Below are 22938 nucleotides of genomic sequence, written 5' to 3' on the forward strand. Positions count from 1 at the left end.
CTAATTTAACCTTCGATTGTTGCTCGAATCACTGTAACAAAAAGAAAACTTGCTCCACTTTATACGAATTTTAAAGCAATTACTTCTTTACCCGATATAACTTCTATCACGAATAAAAGTGTGCGGAAAATAAACCCATATTTGCGTAAGAAAATCTATACTTAATATTATAAAGCCGTAGAGTTTGTTTGTTTGTTTGTTGGTTTGAACGCGATAATCTCAAGAACTACTGGTCTGATTTGAAAAATTCTTTCATTGTTAGGTAGCCCATTTATCGAGGAAGGTTATAGGCTATATATCATCACGCTACTACCAATAGGAGCAGAGTACCAGTAAAAAATGTTACGGAAACGGGGAAAATTTTGACCCTCTTATCCCCTCTTATACCCTCTTAAGTGACGCAAGCGAAGTTGCGCGGGTCAGATAAGATGAATGTGAAAAAGGGTATAAGGAGGATATAAGTTAGCGTACATAAATAAGCTTAAAATTTTCTGATAGATGGCCTTCTGAATCCAACACTGAGTTGTATCTAAATAATGGGCGATTAATTTGTCATAATAATCACATTAAACTGCAATAACATAATAATAGTGATGTAAATGTACGACAGATGTTCCGCTCTCAGTTTACAAACATGTCATGTTTTACGATAATTGTTATCGCATTGCTATTAAACTAAACTTCGAACTTGCCTATGTCTCATATACCCTACCTATCCGCCTGAAACTATTTTTGTCAGTGAAAATCATCAAACTTAAATTTTGTGTTAACTAAAATCATAAAAAAGAATTGTATCCTAGTTAATTTTAAACGAACACTCTGTAGTTATTTTCTAGTGTATCTACGCATTTTATGTAAATTTCATATATGCAAGCAAGGCTATATTACTATATTAGACGAAAATTTAACACTCGATTGACCTTGTCGGTGAAATTAGACTAAAGATAAGATTAAAGATATAATAAAACATATTCAGTCATTGAGAGAGCAAGACTCTGAAGTACATATTGTTCACCTCTTACTATAAATAATTAATCGTCTGGGTTGTAAAGATAAAAAGAAATTTCTAGATGTTATTATTGTTATCTCTGTCTGTTTTGGATTCAGAGCGGTCCCTGACCTAAATAGAAACATAGGCTTTTGATTGTGTTAATCAGGTTCCACCTTTGACCTAGTTGCAGTCTTCCACGTAACTTTACAATTAAAATAATATACTAATCAACAACAAGCATGATATATTAGGTAAAATAGCAATGGTCCTTGGTAATAAATCGCACGACAGATTATTTATTTAAATCGATTTACAATAAATAATGTATTAGTTTAAAGGTTTTAATAAAAATGCGAAGAATTTAAGTTTAACCTTTTTATTGTCATCAATACAGATGGTCTTACTGACTTGTTAAAAATAAATAATAGGTACCTACCTGATACATAGAAGCATGTATTATTATTTATTTATCAATTTTGCAAAACATTCAATATTTTCTGCGTCATCTACCTAGATTTATTTAAGAATCCTAATAAATAACCGCAAATATTTTGGCAATTAGGTATATGACCAAAAAGTACAAACGTAAAATAATATTAATATCTCGTTTTATCAGTTCAATGCAACTGTCAAGGGCATGCCCGATATATCATACGCGTATTTACAAATCTACCAATAAGTGACATCTAAACAGTATTACGGAAGTATCTTGTTCGCTGATAACAGCTGGATAGCCTAGCTAGAGTATACGCACAATATTTTTACCAAGGCTAAAGGATATAAACAAAATACTGATAAAACATCCGATACAAATTATTCCATTGTTAATTAGAAGGCCATTATGTTATAAAGGAAAAATATAATTATTGATACACTTAGTAAGTAATTTGATAAGGGGTCAATGTTTTTATATTACACTTACCTCATGTATTATACCAATATATTTTACACCGTGATCGTTACCAGTCAATAATAATAACTGTTTTATTTGTCTTTTGAGGCATAATCATACTTCACACATTTTAAATCTAATTATTGATTGTCAACGCCATATTGCCGCCTATACAAAATAATGTAATGTTAATTTTCGGATACTAATTAAAGCTTTTAATAATTTTTGTACATAAGCTTAACATAATGAAAGGGTCAAAAGGATTCGTGTATACGCCTTAAACTTAAATTGAATAAATAACTCTTTATTTTGTTTGTCGTTAGTCTGGCACGTACTCCACCAGTTTTTAGATAAGCCTGTGTTTATAACGTTTCTAAAAACCAACGACAAATGTCAAACTTTTTATCCAAACTTCCGCTACGTGACCTATAAAAATAACAAATACAACAAGAATTGACGGAGATAAAGTATTTTTAGTTCTACGTACCATTCACGTAAAATACTAACAAAAGTCTATCAGATTCATATAATAACTATGTGTCAATGTGCGCTTGTGCAATGTACAAACACAGTTACTTACATTTAGATTGTTATGTCAAGAAATCAAGACTTCCATTGAGTAAAACAACAATAGAATAATATGTGCAAATAAGTGAGTAACTGAGTATTCACAGTTATTTACAGCCTTACCTGCATTACTCACTGCAAAGGTGTCAACCATGTGATAATAGAATTAGTAAACAGTCTTTACCAAGTCTAACAACATGCCTATAACGTAGCAACACATGTTCTCTCGTGTACATGTTCTATTACAAATAAAAGTAATGTTTCCTTTTTCACAGTTACTCGCCAATGGATTACGCCCGGCTTGCATGGGAACTTGGAACAACAAATACTTAAAAGTTTGTAACCAAACGAAAGATTCGACAGTGTGAGCGAGAAAGAAACATTTGGAAAGTGAGGCCAATACACGTAGTACGGTGAAAGTGTTCGTTACACGGTGCAGCAAAGATGACTCCGGGTGCGGAAGACATGAGTATGATGGGGGCAAACAATAATGTGATGCCCCTCATACCTCGCTCTACTGTGGAACTTGAATTCAAGAACATAACATGCAGTATAGACATGTTTATTATGCACAAGCTGCGATTCGGTAAGTAACTTTAACCCTCCTGCTACCTGAGCGGCGCGGGCGGTTGTTACTTTGTCAAAACGCATTTTTTATAAGATGTTTCGTTCGGATGTTCGGGCGTGAACGTCATGGAACGGTTTTTATCAGTGCCTGGCCATGACCGGGGTTCAAGCTTGCGGACCGTGACACTAAGGGTAACATTGTGACGATACAAATAATGTTATTAGCAGATTCGAACTTACATTAATCATGTCAATCAGACGCCTTATATGATTAAGTCGTTTTTTGAACGATTGTTTACTTTTCTTTAATAAAATAAAATTGTAATTGTTGATAAGGATTTGGAGGATACGCTTTATTTAGTTATTTTTATGAGGCAGACAAATACAGTGCGATTATTGGCACAAATCTGGTTTCTTTCTAGTATTCGTGCTTTCTGCATCACGATTGCATAATCCAACGATCACAAACCGGTATACCGACCTACTACGGCATGTTTACGTATTTTAAACATTGGCAGGCAGGTCGTTATTGTTATAAATATGAAGTTACTAGAATCGTGTCAAGGGTCTAATTGATAGATAGGTACCTATTCAGTGCCAAAGGTGTTAATATAACATTAGTCATAAACTGTTAATTTGTTGAAAACGTGAACGAGTATTTGCTTTTTTACAGGAAGTGGTAATTTCCTGTAACAACCAATAATACGCACGCGAACCCTTTTTTAAGTTACTAGTTAAATATTATATTGCTCAATACTATTTACAAAAATGAAGGATAGGACTAAAGATAAATTTAAAAGAAAATTAATATGAATAATTTTAAAATAAATAATCTGGGGGCACGGAAGTGCCCCCGCAAGTCGAGCAAAAAAAAGCGGCACGGCCGTACCATCCTTTTCTCGAAGCAATTCGGGCTATTTTTGACACCCCTATAATTTCGTTGTGGATAAAACAAGAAGCCTGAATTTTCAGCAACTAATCAGTCATTGTATATACACGGTATATTTAAAATTTCAGTCAATTTGAACCAGTAGTTTAAGAATGACAACTTGTTAAAGTTTCTGAATTTTGTCACTCACTGATTCACTGATTCACTGACTCACTGACTCACTGACTCACCGATCATCAAAAGTCTGAGGTACTTCTAGCAGACTTAGAAGCTTCAAATTTAGAATACATATAGGGTTTAGTGTCTTAATCATGGGAAAAATTTAATATTTTCTAATTTCGGTTCAGTTTTCTAAATACACTAACTGCAACAATAACTTTGTAATTCCATATAAATGTATAGGATGACAAGGTTACATTTGCCGTTAATGAATCATTATTACTGTAGAAAATAAAATAAATAGGTGTAGATAGGTACCTACTATATGAGGCATAACGGGAGGGGGTATAGGGTGGGTAAGGGTGTTTAGCCCATGAAACTGAACAACATTACCTTAGGAAAATATGTTGAATTATGAAAAAAAAACGTCTTTACATACAAATTGGACTTATGTTCCCTCTACAAAAAGAAGTGAGATGCCATCAAAAACATTCTGTAAAATTTCCAAGTCTCGCCGTAAAAAGTTGTGAGATCTATATAATACCAAGTCGATTAATCTATTTAGTCTCTACTTAAAATACATAGGTTAGGTTTCCTGGGCTTTTTCCGCACTTAGCCTCTTAAATGGGCCTTTGTGCGTGTATCTACCCTCTCTCATTGTTGCGTTGATTCACCCTCACTCCAGCCATCCTAGTTCCTCCCAGAACTTCAGTAGCTTTTTCAAGTTGCTGCAGGCTTCCTGGAGTGTTGTTGTCAATATTTTTGTTCGCGCTCGTTGGTCCGCCACGCTGTTGCATTCCACAAGTACATGTTGTGGTGTTTCCTCTGCCTCCATGCATCCTCTGCACAGAGGGCTGTCCGTCACACCTATTGTACATAGATGTTTGTTTAGGGGACAATGGCCGGTTAGGATTCCTATTACCTTGCGTATTTTGTCCCTTTTTAGACTGATAAGGTTGCGGGCAAGATTCTTAGGTGCCACCGGAACTGCAGCCTTAGTTTGCCTGCAACCTTTGCTGTTGTTCCATTCTTTTAGGTGTTTCGCTTCGGTGTTTCTGTTCAGCCAAGATTTAATTTGTGCTTGGGGGATAGGCAGTAGTGGTTCCGGTCCAAGTACTGTTCCATTTGATCCCCTTTTAGCTAGTTCATCAGCTGCATCGTTTCCCATTGAATTGCTGTGCCCTTTGATCCATTGCAGGGTAACTGTGTTCGTACGTGCAATAGCCTGGAGCGCATTATGGCATTCCAGAACAAGGGCAGATGTTATAACGTTATTTTGTAAGGCTTGTAGCATGGATGCACTGTCCGAGACAATTTTTATTTTAAAGTCTCTGACATCTCTGGCTGCGACTGCTTGTGCTGCCTTAGTGATTCCTATACATTCTGCTTGGAAGATTGTATTTAGTTTGTCTAGGGTGGCTGATATTTTGATATTTAGATCGTTCGAGAAGACGCCGGCTCCTGTACCAAATGCGGTTTTGGATCCGTCAGTGTATATCCTAACTTCGTTGATGCCAGAGTCATCTTTAGATTCCTCTTTGAGTTGGATATTGTATCTTCTGTCAAAAACGTGGTGACATGGCGTTTTATCTGTAGGTGCATCGAGAAGTGGTATTTCCTTCAGGATACATTGCAGAATTTTGGTGTGTGTTGTTTCTGGGTTCTGCTGCCATAGCCCGTTTGCTTTTAGTCTTAAGGCAGCCGCTTGTGCCTCCTCCTGTATAACCAAATCTAAGGGCCTAAGGTTTAGGAGGTACTCAAGTGCATTTGATGGAGTGGTTTTCATGCATCCAGTGGTGGCTACACATGCTAGGCGTTGTGTGCTCTGGAGTTTTGTTTTTACCGTTGTCAGTTGTGTTCTGGGCCACCATACAACTGCTCCGTAGGTGATAGAAGGTCTGATAACTGATGTGTATAGCCAGAGTGTTATGTTTGGGTTGAGACCCCATTTGTTACCAACCATTCTTCTACACTGGCCGAACGCTATGCAGGCCTTCCTAGTTTTTGCTTCAATATGACTCGCCCAATTCAACTTGTTGTCAAGAACCATGCCCAGATATTTCACTTGAGTTGACAGGGTGAGTTTGGTGTTAAATAGTTTTGGTAGTTCGAGGTCCGGTAACTTCCTTTTGTTGGTGAAAAGGATAAGTTCTGTTTTTTTGGGGTTTACTGATAGTTGGTGTTCTTCACACCAGTTTTCTATAATCTGAAAAGCTGAGCGCATTATTTTGCATAGTACGTTTTCAGCTGTCCCATTTATCAGTATTGCTAGGTCATCTGCATATCCAATAGTAGTGTACCCTTTTTTGTTTAGACTAGTTAGGAGGCTATCAACTACTATGTTCCATAGAAGCGGTGAAAGGACGCCTCCCTGGGGGCATCCTCTGACCACTTTTGCTCTCATTGTGGTGTTTGCCACTATCTGTACCGCCCTTTTGCTGACTAGTTCAGTAATCCATCCAGTTAGGACTGGTTCTACTTTAAGTCTTTGTAGGGCATGTTTAATGCTGTTGTGCATGGTTTTGTCAAAGGCTCCTTCTATATCTATGAAGGAGGCTAGTGTTGAGGCTTTGTTTGTAAAGGCCGATTCTATTTTGTGCACAACCTTGTGCAGTGCCGACTCTGTTGATTTGCCTTTTCTATACGCATGTTGTTGGGGATGTAGTGGGTTGTTCTTTAGTACTCCATCCCTTAGGTATATGTCTACAAGTCTTTCCAGTGTTTTTAAAAGGAATGATGTAAGACTGATTGGCCTGAAAGCTTTGGCATGAGTGTAGTCCTCCTTACCCGGTTTGGGGAGGAAAACTACCTTTGCTTTTCTCCACAATTTGGGTATGTATTTGAAAGCTATACAGGCTCTGTAGATTGGTAATAGGTGTTTTATCGTCTCGTCTTTTTGCCATTGTAGTAGCGCCGGGAAAATCATGTCTAGCCCCGCTGATTTGAATGGCTGGAAGCTTTTTATGGCCCATGCCATCCTATCCGCGGTTACTATTTTGTTGGCGATTTCCCAGTCTAGGGTTGTTGGTGTGTTGTGGTGCTCGTCTGACCAATCAAGGCCTGATGTCATCAGACAGCCTGGAAAATGTGTTTCCAGCAGTATTTCACACGTTTCTTTGTCGTTATTTGTGTAGGTGCCGTCTGCTTTCTTAAGAGTGCCCAGAAGATTCGGGTTCCCTTTGGAAAGTATTTTCTTTATTCTTGCGGCTTGGTTTGTCGAGTCTATGTTGCTACAGAAGTTGTGCCAAGATTCCGTTCTTCGAAATCTGATGCGCTTCTTATAGTGTTTTTGTGCAATTTTGTATTTGTCCCAGGCCTCAGTAGTTCTGGTGTTTTTTGCATGGTTAAAAAGTGTCCTGAGACCCTTTCGTAGGCGTTCAAGTTCCGGCCCCCACCACGAACTTTTCCCGGGGTCTTTGGATATTGAAGTGGGGCATGCGGAATGATAGCTATTCAGCATGCTTTTGGTTAAAAGTGCTACGTTTAAATCTATATTATTAGTACTGAGAGTGACGTCAGTTACTGGTCCGTCACTTAGTGCTTTAGTAAGTAAGTTTGTGTACCTTGATATATCTGTTTTTCGGGGGTTGCGATATAGGTCAGGGTCTTTTTGCTTGTGTTGAATTTGAAAGCACACGCGGCGGTGGTCTGCCAGTGATGGCTCGTTTGATACGTGCCAGCCCGCAATCAGATTTGCAGCCGCGTGTGTTGCCAATGTGATGTCTATAATGGTTTGATACCTTGAGCTTACAAAAGTGGGTTCAGTGCCCCTATTTATAATGTTTAGGTTTGTTTGAAATAGGTATTCGGCTAATGACTCACCTCTTTTGTTGGTATCCTTACTTCCCCACAGAGGATGGTGTGCATTACAGTCTGCAGCGATGATCAGCTCCCAGTCTTGTGTTTCGCAGTGTTGTACAAGTTCGGCCAGTTCTCTTGTTGGAGTTTCGCCGTCGCTCGGCATGTACACTGAGGCTAAGACTAGGGTTGTGTTATTTTCTGTGTGGATTGTCACTGCAGTGAGGTCTCTAGAACAGAATTGGTTTAGTAGCGTGGTTGTTATGGTGTTGGGCATGAAAATGCAGGTTCTCGGTTTGTCGACTGAGGGTTTTACCAGTAACTTACCGCAGATATTGCTTAGACCGCAGATTTTGTTGTTTCTGATCCACGGCTCCTGGATCAGGGCGACGGTCTTGTTGTTAACCTCCAGTGCTCTGCGTAGAGTGGCCGCCGCTATTTGTTTGTGCTGGAGGTTGGTTTGTATAATATTTATGTTTAGGGGACTACGGGCTACGCAGGACGTCATCTTCGTCACTGGTAGTCCCCTTGTTCTGCGGCGGCGGGTCTGTCTCCATCTCGCTCGAACCCTGTTGGGGAGCAGAGGTGGACGGCTCGGGACCGGATGCGGCCCCCTCCGTTGACTCCTCCGTCGCCGTTGGTCTGCTGCTGCTCGTGGCTTGTTCCTCTGAGGTGAAGAACCTGATGTAGCCACTCCCAGACATGTGCGCTACTCGGCGATCACGGTCCAGGATGGCTTGCTTCTGGTCCTCAGGAATTCCAAGGATAAGATGCACTATCTTCTCCTTGGAGTTTACCTCTTGTGGTTTGTCATCCACCGTCATGTCGTAACACTGCCAAGAGTCTACTTTGTACCAGGGGTTCTGGGCACAAAGGACTCTCTGCAGTGTAGCAGCTTCGGTGATGCGGGTGTGAATGAGAAGCCCAGCCTTCAGCTTCTTTTTCATTTCTGACTGCTTAATGACAGTCAGAGTGGTTCCGGGGACTGGCGACGCAATGTTCCCTATTTCTTTGCCCAGCCAGTCGAGAGCATTTGTGTCCTCACACCACATCGCTAAAGCCCCGTCCAGAAGGAAAGGGCGGCCGCGGAAAGATGGAGCATGTACACTCGGAGATGGCGGAGCCAGTACAGCTTGCAGGATGCTATCATCGATAGCTTCCCTCAGCTGATCTGCCTGGCTTTGCGAGAGGTCCCTAGGCGGGACGGTGATAATCGCTACTCGCAGATGCGATTTGTTCGCATCCGCGTAGCTCATCGCCCGCTTCGGTTTCGCGTCGGTTTTCGCGCGTTTGGCTTCCCCTCTGGGAGACTGAGTATCGTCCAGACGAGACCGCTTCGAAGAAGCGCGCTCGTTCGGACCATCCCCAGTCCCAGACTGCTCCTTTTCAGGTGCAGTGGGAGCCGTCGCAGCGTTCCGCCGACCACGAGTTCCTCTCGGTGTCCGTCTCTTACTCGACTTGCTGGGTGGTGGTGGTGGTGGTGGTGCTGGTGGTGCCGTTTTAAGCTCTCCTGAGGTGGAGGGCTGAGGGTCGCGCTGCGTTGCCGCTGCTGCGGTTGCCGTCTCGGCTTGTGTTGCGTTTTTGGACTGAAGGTGTTCCCTTCTCGCGCGCCTGTTGGGGCGACGGCGTTCCGGTAGTTCCTTCAGCCTTTGTTTGGATTTTGCAGGGGCGGTAGGTTCCCTTTTGCAAGGTCGCTTATGAGCGGCTACCGTCCACTGCGAAGTAGTGTTTTTTCCCTTTTCGGGTGACGAGGAGATGGCCTCGGCGAGGCCAGAGAGGTCCAGGCTTCCGCCTGGTTTTGGGCACAGTTTGTCCCCCCCAGAATACGTGGGACGGACCGAGCTAGGCTCGGTGAGGGATTCTCCACTATCAGTGGTACCCTCCTGGGGTAATTTTCTGTGTGACTGTGCTTTCATTTTATTTTATAGGTTTTTTGTTTGGGCGAGATTGGCATAGGATGCCAGAAGAAGAGGGGAGAAAAGAAGAAGAACTCACACTACCCGCCCAAGGTAAGTGTGGTACAATTTTTTGGGGGTATTTGGTGCCCCAAGGCTCTGTGTGCCTGAGTGGATAATGCGCCGCCACGGTTCGGCTATGCGGGATTGGTTTAGGGATAAGTGGGATAGGAAAAGGTTTGGATATAGAGTACCGGCCAGAGGTTTTTGTTGTGCCAATTACAGAGGGTAATTGGCCAATAACGGGCAGCAACCTCGGGAAGGATAGTCCACTGGCCTTGTTTAGGGGATCTTTGCGACTTGCGCTACTCCCTAAACCATTTGCTAGACCCGGCATCGGACAGATGTCGGGAGTAGGAGAATCATCAAGCATTGTGGTAATGCTTGACCATTCCCCCGCCCAAAAATACGTTTAAAACAAAATAGATCGACTTGGTCATCGCAAGAAAACACAAATTCGCCATTAACATTTCGGGAGCATTAGCTTCTCCTCGTGCTGTGTAGTGTGATACAAACTAATAATCAAATCATGCGATGGCCAAGTCGGTCTATTTGTTTTAAACGTATTTTTTTTAATTGGCATGATAATAACATATGTAATAACTTAAGACAGAATGTATTTTAAGTAGAGACTAAATAGATTAATCGACTTGGTATTATATAGATCTCACAACTTTTTACGGCGAGACTTGGAAATTTTACAGAATGTTTTTGATGGCATCTTGTTATACGTGTATTGTTCCCAAGACATTTTACTTTCTTTATTTTTCACACAATTGAGATTATCTTTTACATACTTTTGTAGTACAATAGAAAGTGAAAGTTAGCCGATTAAGCTCTCATCACGCAGACGTTAACATCGCACGGACGATTGGTGTATATGCCTACTACCTATTGTATGTAATTTGATATTTTTTTATAAATTTACGTATAAGAAACTACGTATATAGGAATATTATTATTAATTAAAGAAATTACTATCACGTGATTCTACGTACTAACTGAAAATTGTAGAGAAACTTGGTAGTTTCTATTGATATACGTAAACGTATGTTTCGTAATACGAGTGCCGATATTTTTTGTTGTTACAACATCAGTGCTGTCCCACTTTTCATCCTTATATAAAGCGGAACTCAATGACAGGTGCTAAAACATGGATTTTACTAATCAAGATTTTTATATTCCTTAGAATATTCCGTTATTTTTTTTTACTCCGCCTTACGTATACGTATTTAGAAAACAAAACATTTCTTTTTTTAATTTGCTTTTATAATTATTGCACAACTAACAACTTTCTTACAGAATCACACTAGAATAGAACATTGATAAAAATATTTTCAATTGAACTCAAGTCCATTATAAAAAAATGTTTTACCTACTTAACCTAAATATCCATCACATATCATTACAAAACCGACACAATGAATTATCCTTAAACACATATTCCGGTAATAATTTTATTCACATTAGAATACGCGTACAGTCATAAAAAAAATGCTTTAACAATGCATGCTGTATAAACGCATTCTTATGTACTTATAGTTTATAAGTGTAACACCAATCACAAATCTACCTATCATGTAAAACAATAAAAAAGTTCATTGAACCAGATCAACAACAGCCACGGTTGATAAATTAATGCGGATTTCTTTAAATTTATTGTCAATTTGATTTGATGTCGTTGAACTTTTTAATAATTTTCGCATAACGCATTTTGTGAATACTGGTCTTGGTAATAAATAGGTAACTGCAATCAAAATTAATAATTTAAATTATAGAGCAAAAAAATATTTTGGCAATATGTAGCATTGAGCTCTTGTATATCCGAAGCATGCATGTGTTGTATTTATTAACGATTTGAGAATCACTCCGTGTAGAATATCATTGGCAAATTGCATCATTATCCTGGCACTTATTGAGGCTAGTTGTTCGAAGCTGTCGGTCCCGGCTTTACACCTAAATTAACGACCGGACGTTGCTAGTATTAAATTGCAGTAGTATGTAAAGTAAACAATTTATAATTACCAAGTAGCGAAAGTGCTGCTAAGCTAGTTTTAATGTACATTCTATGGAATGTTTCACAATTTTCCTCCGAGGCCTTTAGAGTGACCGACATCGCAAATAAACTCTATTAAATGACCATAATGTTCAAATGAAGGCGTGCCAATATTGACACAGAAACCATTGACGTCAGCCCTCAAGTTTAGGACAGACTGTTACAACATTCTATACGCAAGTACTATTGTGGTTGTCTTCTGGTGATATAATGTAATTTGTTACATACTCATTGTTCGTGTTCGTTGCATTTATAGATAATTCGATCAAATTACGTGGACTTCTTGGAACACACCCAACATAAAATATTGCAGTAAAACATGCGATATTGACCTAGAACTTTAAGATTTGCCTTTGACACCGTATACAAATTAACTAAGTTCACGTACTAATAAATTACCATTTAGCACCAAAACTTTATCAAGAAATAGTGGTATAGTTTTATATAGTTATAAATATATTTTTATTACATGCATCTTAACACTTATTTCGGTTTCAAGATAGTGATATCCTTAATCAAAAAAAAAGTAAAGCGGTGCACATACAATATACCTACGTCCTACATGCATTACAATTTTGAGTTTCTTTATCTTAACAGTCGAGGTTACAATGCACTATTTAAATGTAATGACCAAAGTTTAAACGAGATCTCTAAATACTTTGAGTTTTATCTTTATTTGATGGTAGTTATACGTACAGGTTATTGACTCGATTGCATTTTAAAGGTGCATCCTGCTTTTTACAAGAAGAACCGAGAAGACTTATATTAAATTTAATCATGTGTATTGTTCTCATAGAACATTGACATTGTCAACATTCCTATCCTTTAAATCTCGCATTGCATGTTTAATATGGTAATAGAATACGGGAATGAACGCGAACACGCATTTTATATTTTCCCTATAAGGTAAAATGCGTTTTTGCGTTAATTCCCGTATCCTATTATATAATAATTTCCAATGTCTTAATAAAGTTAGGCAAGCAGCTTCTTTTAAATATGATACAATAAATCTTAGCAAGCAATCAACGTATTGTCAAACATTGATAACGGTTATAAAATTCTATTTTATCAATAGGAAAAATATTGTTTTCGCGTTTAAATGATAGTGACGTGAATGATTATAATGATATATGTAACTAGGTACAAATCGTGAAATTTTCTATTGGTAATATGATAACACATATTAAATACAGATATAAATTAATGAATTAGCATTATTTTTTTCGTTTATCCAGTCATAGACCAAGGAAATTATGTCAATGATCAAGGAAATGATGTGAAACTTAGTCTCATGACTAATGAGACTAAGTTTTTGCCTTCTCGCGTTATGTAATCAACCAACTGGTGATCTTCTGTTTTATGTCCGGAACCAATTCAGTCTATTAGAACTGTAAGTGATAATGCAGACGCTGGCGCTTGTCCAATTGACTTGATGAGAATAAATCAATCGGCCACGAGACTCACTCGTTTAATTAAATAGATGCGTCAGGAATGCACTCAAAGATGAAATAGCACGAGTAAGATAAAAAAAATTCAAGCCAACCTTGAAAAGAAAAATAAATAAATAGTGTAGTAAGTGGGTGCGAAACTTGAAACAATGCCTTATTTATTTCTTTTATTTGGCAACTTGTTAAAATAAGAACGGATTATGACTGGTTAATACAAGACCTTGAAGAAAACGTTGAAATAAAAACGCACCACCATTCATTTAAAAAAGGAAAATGATGGATAGTTTCTTTGTCCTGCATCGACTAGGACGTCGGATAAAAATCAAAAAAAAATCGTAGAACATACCTTTATTATCTGTAGGACGAGGAGTCAATACGGAAAAATGCTACTATCATACCTCGGCTCCGACCTTCACCACCAATGCCCTTTATACCAATATGTTTATGGCTAATCATCGTCTAATTGTTAATGTGTAAACACAATATTTGTTAAACTATAATCTTCCTTTTTAAAGTTTTTATAATATACAAAAACTGAAATAATATGAATTGAATAAATTTTTTGAAACCACCTTGTTATGGCATGACACTGAGAATACGCATAATAATATTAGGGAGGTTAAAAAAATCTGTCTGTCCTTGATATTAAAATTTGTTTTGAAACTACAACGTTGATCAAATTTGTATCAAGCCTGTATTTACCTGAAGGTTATTGGTGTATTGGACTCAGACTTTGCAATCATACTTTGAAAAAATCCGACACTCTTTTACCGGCTACCTGAAATCACAAAAAAATAGGTGCATAACTTGCAATTGAATAAAAAGAGCGAGCATGAGCGTGCAACTTATTTTTTCCCCCTTTTTTTGTAAATCCATAAAATAATAATATAAAAAAAATAGTATTTTGACTGCTTCATCTGAAGGAAATGGTGTATCGAAACAGAATAAATGTACATTTAACATAGTTACCAAAGCTGTTACACATAAGTGTACAGTTATAATTATAGTTGCGGAGAAGTCAAATACTGCCAAATAACAGCAATATTTCCGATATTCAAAAAAATATCCACATATCTAAAAATAAGCACAATAATATAATTAATGATAACAAATAAAACCTTGTCCTTTACAGTACTTCGTTCCTAGTTCCTGTGTAACGTTATCTTATCAGTAAGACTAATGACACCAAACCGTTGTTGTCGTACGCTTCGATTTTAACGGATTTATTAAACTTTGATTAATTTTACTCATATGAAAGATATCTAATCACACACGGAAGGATTTTTTAGGATTAGCCGTAGAAATCAATCGTATACAATAGAATTAGGAAACAGAATTGCTTAGATGCAGTAAGTAGATTTTATAGACTGTGGAATAATAATAATATGTTTGTACAGTTGTTTTATCAAAGGCCATTCGATTAATGAGTCAATGTTTTCAACATTGCTTCGATTTCGCTCAATAAATTAACGGGGAAAGTATATAATAGTTTGGACAGGCTGACTCAAACTTTGTCACACATTTATCTAACAATATTTTTGTGCAGCCGTTGATTCATCTTGATTAGGTACCCATTTCACAGGCTGTCTACCTAAAGGTTGCTTTTATTTTTTAACATCACAATAATGAATTTGCAAGTTAAAGCACACTATGAAGTCTTGTAGCGATTTATGTAACTCTATAATTATGTATGGGTTTTACGAAGAAAGTTCTCGCAGGCTTGCGAGCTATGATATAACATTATCAAGAGTATCCACTGTCCTTAGATATGTTAAAGATCTCTTGAAAAGGAGCTATTTAGCAATGTTTTTTTTTTTAAATCTAATTGGCTATCATATCACTATACCTTAATGATCCATGTAATGCTCCTTAGATTAACTTTTTTAAGATATAATGAGCGCTTAATTTGCGTGTACCGTATAAATATTTTTGTATTATTATGTTTTTATACTTATGCATCACTTGCGAATCGCGTCGCGACGCTTCTAGTATAGATTACATCATACTGTTTCTTGCTAACTTTCACCAGATATATTACTTGGTCTGCACATTAAAAAAAAATATGCCATATTTTTTTCTATAGTCTTTCCAACCTTGCTGTGTCATTCAATAAAATTACCTATTAAAATACAATGAGCATACATAACTTCTAATAACTCTTTGAATATAACATAATCTGTACAATATAGCATATTATTATAAATATACACTTGCATACCATAACCACACTGAAATCCTTATTGTCAACCCATATCAAATATTTTTTTTATTTAAATCAATAACTGCGCGACTGGTTTTATACGAACTACTAAAATATTGGTGTCATTCAACCCCATGTCGCACTATAAACAAGTTTTATGCAAAAACAAACAATATATTAGCCATAATAATGCGATTTATTTCTCTGAATAATATTAAATGAACACATCAAGTTGTACCAACTTCCAAAGACTGGAAGAATCAAGAGCGTCTTCGGCCAATTATAAGATGGTACAGACAAGAACCAAAAAACATACTACTTACGACAAACATTCTGATTCTTTTCTCTCGGTTTTCTATAAGTCACATACGGACTTTGGAGCAAAGTGGAGTAAGTCTATGACTATTTGACGTAAACTACAATGCAAAGAAAAAAGACTGATGTCGGTCATCGGACAGCTATTTTCAAGTCATGATCATTCGTTAAGAGATACGTCACATACTTCAATGGGCATACTTTTTAAACTGGTTACCTACCTACCGGAATTTCCAAAATTATTACAGTTATTTTTAAAATATAACTTGTCTCTCTTAAAGCTTACGCTATAATAAAAATCACAAATGTTTATATTCGCGGAAACCAGAAACTTTTTATATTTATTAAATTCAAACCGGAAACTACAGTTTACATAAAAATATCTATTGTCCATCACTATACTGCAAATTTTAAGTTGCGTAATGCAATAGTGACCATCGAAATGACCTTATTGCCTAGTAAAATCATTAAAGCTAGTTCTGACGTGTGACCGCGTTGCCTTGTGGCAAGATTTTCAAAAATTACTTATTCATTCTATTGCACCACTGTCCTACTTACTTACAAAAAAGCAATCTTTGCTAAATATAAATAAATGCACTCATTAGAAGATAAATTGACAGTACCTATGTATATTTTCTTGTTACATTAAAATGAGTAGGCATAAAAAATAAATTTATTTACGTTTGATACACATATTATTTGAAAAAATAAACCAATATCGAAATTAAGCTTATGATACCGTTTGGGGATTATAGTATGACTTTATATTAAACCTGTGGAGGTGGGTAAGTACGACTCATTTACTGATCACTTCCTCATTCATAAGGGAGACCCATATGAGCTCACGCACGTACGCAACCAACCGTCAGTGGTTTTAGCACATTATAAATAATTTATTAGGAATCTATTCTTGTTTCATTGGACACTTATTGGCAGGCACATACGAATAATACATTACGAGAGTACTTATAGTGGCATTAGTATGCACATGCATACAATTTTTAAGCGCGATTGTCATAAACACTTTAAAACTATACAAAACATGATCATAAAAAGCATGTTAATATGCCCAGAGTCGAAGGTTTGCGTGCTCAATAGAAGAATAAATTCATATTTTTTATTCCTTGTACAACCTATGACCTCATAATAAATAACAAATCGATGATTATCTTATGGTTTGAACAAAATAACATAATGATTAAAGTGTACCTGAAAATGTTATGAACATGAATTGTTTATATACGACGAAAGATAGTTATTATCTTTCTTATTATTGTAAAAGACAAATAGCAATTTCGCTATCCTATTTTTTATCTATAACAGCCAAGAACTTGGCTAAACAAGTTGCTTCTATTGAGCAACATAATATTGACATTTCCAATAACTTAGCCAGTAATATGGCTAATAATCTTGACATTCATAATAATTTTGACATTAATGGTGATATGACATTATGTTATTTAAATTAATTTATAAGACAAAAGAGGCAATCTCTTGCAAAATAAATAATTCAATTGAAAGACATGCTAAATTAATTAAGAAACCTAAAAATGTAATTAACCTGGTACACCAGAATATTAGAGGAATAATGGGCAAAGATCTGGAAATTGAGTTGTTTATGAATTGCAATGCTATTGATATATTTTGTATAACTGAACACTGGTTAAAAAGCAGTCAATTCATGTTCAACTTCAACAATCACCAGGTTGGCAGTTCATTCAGCAGGGAACATTCCATACATGGTGGTTCACTCATATTAATTAATAAACAGTTAAAGTACAAGGAACGCCATGATATTGTTTCTCTCTCTGTTGAACGGACTGCCGAAATAGCTTGTGTAGAAGTAGAACAGTTTATTGTATTGAGTGTATACAGGCCTCCTTCAGCATTGTATGATAGTTTTGAGAGTATTATGGAAGATGTTTTAAATAAAGTAACTAAGTTGAACAAAAAGGTAATTATTTCGGGTGATTTTAATATTAATTTATTAGAAGAATCTAGTTTATCTATTAAATTTAAAGCTCTCTTTCAATCATACAATCTGAAGTACTTGTTTTTGGAGCCAACAAGAATAACTGCCACTACAGCCACATGTTTGGATAATATTTTCACTGATATAATAGTTAATGATAAGAGAGTAATTAATCAACTAGATTCGGATCACTGTGGTCAATTTATTTCATTTACAAATAAGAATAAACATGTGGCTAAAAGAAAAATTACAATTGTACCCAAAACCGCTAATCGTTTTGAAAGTTTTAAAAATAAACTTGCTTCTAATTTACCACTTATAAAAAAGCACAGTAATCCTAATGATATGTACAATAACTTTTTTAATACATTTTGCACTGAATTTGACTCGGTGTTTACTTCCAGAACGGTTACGGTCCAAGATAGCGCTACCTTTAGTGAATGGGCTACTATAGGCATATATAAGAGTAGGAGAAAACTTTTCGAGCTGTATGAGGAAAGGAATCACAATAGAAGTGAACATTTTCAAGAATATGTAAAAAATTACGCAAAATTATTTAGACAGGTCTGTAAATTAGCTAAGTCTCGTTACTTGAGTTCAAAGATTAAAAATAGTAATGACAAAATTAAAATGACTTGGAGAGTAATAAATAGTGAGACTGGAAATGTAAAGGGCCATGATCGTGAGTTTAGCTTGAATGTTGGTGGCAACACCATCTCAACGGATTCCGATGTGGCCACAGCTTTTGAGGAGTTTTTCACTGACATTCCAGTCTCGACTACCGAATCTTTGAACTCGTCACCTACTGTTGCTGAATCAATTCTGAAAGAAAATGTTAATATCTGTAATGCAATTTTTAGGTTTGACTATGTCTCCTATGTAGACATTATAAAAGCTTTTAATACTATAAATGTGAAAAATACTGTAGACCTTTGGGGTAATTCAGTAGTTATTACAAAAACTATTATTGACTTAGTTGCACCCCAATTAGCTGTAATATTTAACGAATGTGTAAGTGGTGGTGTGTTTCCTGATCGAATGAAAGATAGTAAAGTAATACCACTCTTCAAATCAGGCAGTACATCTGACCCCACTAACTTTAGACCTATTTCTGTACTGCCAACATTCAGTAAAATTTTTGAAAAATTAATATTAGATCAGTTACTTAGTTTTTTTAGTAAAAATAAATTATTACATAGCAAACAATTTGGTTTTACAAGGGGTCGCTCCACTATCGATGCTGGTGTTGAGCTTGTAAACCATATTTTTGATGCCTGGGAGGACTCACACGATGCTCTTGGCATCTTCTGTGATTTATCGAAGGCGTTTGACTGCGTCCCGCATGAAACATTAATCAGGAAGCTACATCACTACGGTGTACAAAATGCGGCTCTGAATCTTCTTATCTCCTATTTGAATAATAGGATTCAGAAAGTCGACGTAAACGGTGTACGATCTGCTGGGTCGGTGGTTAAAATGGGTGTGCCACAAGGTTCAATACTTGGCCCTTTTTTATTTTTAATCTACATTAATGATCTACCTCATCTTGTTAAAAATAGTCACGAGATAGTATTATTCGCTGATGATACATCACTTTTATTTAAACTTAAACGACATCAAACTAATCTTGACGATGTGAATAATGCTATCTCTAAAGTGGTACATTGGTTTGATGTTAACAATCTGCTATTAAACGAGCAAAAAACTAAATGCATAAAATTTGTAACACCTAATGTCAAACCAGTGAAAACTTTGATAAAGATTAAGGAAGATGAGCTGGACCTTGTGGACACAGCCAAATTTCTAGGCATTACAATAGATTCGAAGTTACAGTGGGGTCCACATATATCACAATTGTCGAATAGACTTAGTTCTGCAGCCTTTGCGGTCAGAAAAATTCGCCAACTCACTGACATTGAAACAGCTAGGTTAGTATACTTCAGTTACTTCCATAGTGTCATGTCCTATGGAATTTTGCTCTGGGGTAATGCTGCCGACATCCAAACCATCTTTGTGCTGCAGAAGAGGGCTATTCGTGCAATTTATAACTTAGGCAGTAGACATTCACTAAGGGAAAAATTTAAGGAGATAAATATATTGACGGTGGCAGGTCAATATATATATGAAAACCTAATTTATGTACACAAAAATATAACACATTTCAAGAAAAAGAGCGATATACATAGCATTAATACACGAAACAAAAATAAACTTGTTATTCCAGCCACTAGGCTCCAAAAAATAAACAAATCCTTCAGAGGTCAATGTGTGCGATTCTACAATAAAATCCCTAGTGAAATCAAAAATTTAAGCTTCAATAAATTTAAATTAGTTATTAAACGCAACTTATGTTTAAAAGGCTATTATACTGTTAAAGATTATTTGGACGATAATAAAGCTTGGGACTGTGCTGCTTCTACCAAGTCTGTTTCAAATAATGTATTAATGTTTTAATGTACAATGTTTTACTGTGTCCTACCAATAAGTTTCCTTTTGAAGATTATTACTATTTTTATTAGCTTAAATTTTAAATTAGATTTATTTACAGCTTTTTTTTTTGAGTGTACACAGTAAATCATCAAATCATCTTGTATCAAGCAAATTGACATTTTAAAAGAGCAAGCCGTGAGTTTCTTGCCGTTTCTTCTCACGAGCAACCAGCTTTTCCGAAACGGACAAAAGATACGTGACTATTTCAAATACTTTGTAAAAAGTTTACGAAATAAAGGATATTTTGAATTTGAATTTGAATTTGAACATAAAAACATAAATACAAGTAGTTTTTCTCCTCCTAAGGTCTAAACTCGTTTTTTGGTGGTTTTTCTTAAGTTTTTTATACTGTGGATAGTTATTTGTTTGTGGTTAATTGAACTTTTACGAGATACCTCTAGTAAATACAAGTTCAACTTATTGTGGTATTAAACTTGACTATTCACCTTCGATTACACTGCAGAACTTGCTAATTTCTTCTAGAACAACGTGTTCTTGTAATCCGTGCTAAATAATCATTCGGTTTTGAAAGACATCGTATAAGTGGTGGTCATCAGAGCATGCGACGCGGTTGTTATGTTCTACTACTATCGATACCGTCTACTATCGATATGCCAAGGTCGAGTCCTGTGTTACTCGGGTAACTTAATTATCGCATAATTACCACAATTACTCCAAACGCTTCGTAGTCAAGTATGGACTTTTAATATTAAACAAGACGAATTTTTACTGCATTTGAGTCACAACCTTACTATGTAAATGACTAAATAAAGAATTTCACTTTAGAAATACAGGAAAACGCTGATTACATTTATTTAGACACCGGAATTTATATGTCTTTTCTGTTACTTTATAGGAAAAAAAAAGAAATGACTTGCTGTTTATTCTGTCATTATATTCCTGTGGTGGTGGTTAGTATACTTGTCGTAAGTAGAGAAAGGCTGGCCTCATAAACACCATCATATAGATGTATTTCGAAAATCGTTAGTAATCAAAATATATTTCAAAATAGACTGCTTGTGGTAAATAAAAAATATTTATACGACAGAAAGTTGTAGTAGGAAATGTAGTACGTATCTTGTATCACGTAAAACGTCATCGTGGATAGAGCGACACTTTCTCTGTTTATACACCGACTTACCAGTGGTTACGAATACGATAGCATAATATACTTGCACTTAAATGTCATGGGTAGCTTTCTAAATTTCCTTTTTTGCGATTTTATAGTGCCAATAAACTAAAATGATATTGGGTGTAAAGCATTTGCTGATCATCTCTTATCATTGTGTTTGAAGGTGTATATGTTGTTTTTAGTGTGTAATCGTTGCCTACGTCACTAATTACTGGAACAAAATTACACATTGTTACGATACATTGGAAGAGGAAAAGGATACTCATTTTGCTGCATTTCGATATTATGTTAATATGTATATACTAGTCGTAAAGTATCTAATTAGGTATGAGTAGAATTGTATTGCTAGACAGACAATTAACCTATGTAGGTCATGTTTGTATTAATTTAAATGCTTAGATCCCTTGTTTCAATTAAGAATAGTGAAGAAACGCACGTGTTGTTCGTTTTAATACCTAAAACATACGAGTATAATAATATGAAGAGACACAGTGACACTATTTTGGATAAAAAAAATGAGGCCGAGGCCGTAAAAACATTTACAATGATAATAAATATTTCTTTAATAAATCTATGATGTAATTTTCTTATGTCATGAATTTTTGATATTATAATGTCATTGATATGTGATTTGATGCTAATAAATATTTTCCATGTGTATTTTACATACAAGGCTAAACATAAACTATTATAAAGACGCATGTATACGCAACAATACGGTACGGTGGTCACCACGCGAGTACCATAGAACGGGGTTATTAGTCGAAGCGCATTTACCCATCATCTATTTTCTTGGCACCTAAGAGTTAGTGTGGTCACTCTGGTCCCTCACAGTGGTCTTTCGAGGTCATCAGTATATGTAATTTTTGTTATGCATCTATTCAGTAAAGACACTCATATGCAATTAATGATTTCCGTTATAATTTTTAATAAATAGATGCATACATGTAGTGTCCATGACAAATTATACCTAAGAGACTCAACACCCGCGCTTATAGTGCCGCAACCATCATTTGCAAGTAAAATGTTAAATCTATGATGAATAGCTGAAACGTGACTAGCTTCTTGATGACTACAATGACGCTTTGTATTCAATTAGGTGGCGAGTCGCTTCGTTTCGATAATAAATGATTAGACTTCTTTATTAGTTCAGACTTTAGATAATAAAAATGATGAATTGACCAATTGATTTTGTAACTGACTACTTTTTAGTGTCCAATAAGATAAATAGGTAATGCATGCAAAAGTAATTTGAAATAATTAGCTACAAAACTTTTTGTGACCACTATGTGCTATTCGCTATACAGCAACATCACGTGAAGAGTAGGAATGTTAGTTTTTGTAACACCATCTAAGCCAGTACTCACTTATTTATATTACAAAAACTTTCATTACGGCTACCCTGATAATAATGTAATTCAGCATATATTATAAATAATTAATGACTACTATCTTAGCCTCACACATATTGTACCCGTAGGTGTATTCGGGGGACATGAAAGACAAG

At 36.2% G+C, this 22938-nt stretch overlaps 2 protein-coding genes across 2 annotated transcripts in view; one reads left to right on the forward strand and one right to left on the reverse strand.

Moving 5' to 3' along the window:
- Window positions 1-22938, forward strand: part of LOC142975195 (ATP-binding cassette sub-family G member 1-like) — a 42161-nt gene that overhangs the window by 5750 nt on the left and 13473 nt on the right. The window contains exon 2 of the mRNA XM_076117906.1: window positions 2726-3036. Coding sequence (XP_075974021.1) covers window positions 2895-3036 — 142 coding nt within the window. The 5' untranslated portion in view covers window positions 2726-2894. The remainder of the gene's footprint in view (window positions 1-2725; window positions 3037-22938) is intronic.
- On the reverse strand, window positions 4365-9779 carry LOC142975223 (uncharacterized). Its single transcript, XM_076117953.1, has 3 exons — window positions 8577-9779; window positions 7888-8530; window positions 4365-7788 (listed from the first exon to the last, which is right to left on the reverse strand). The coding sequence occupies exons 1-3, from the start codon at window positions 9777-9779 to the stop codon at window positions 4742-4744; spliced, it is 4893 nt and encodes a 1630-aa protein (XP_075974068.1). The 3' UTR covers window positions 4365-4741.

The sequence above is a fragment of the Anticarsia gemmatalis genome, chromosome 9, assembly GCF_050436995.1.
Source record: "Anticarsia gemmatalis isolate Benzon Research Colony breed Stoneville strain chromosome 9, ilAntGemm2 primary, whole genome shotgun sequence".
Classification (NCBI taxonomy): Eukaryota; Metazoa; Arthropoda; class Insecta; order Lepidoptera; family Erebidae; genus Anticarsia; species Anticarsia gemmatalis.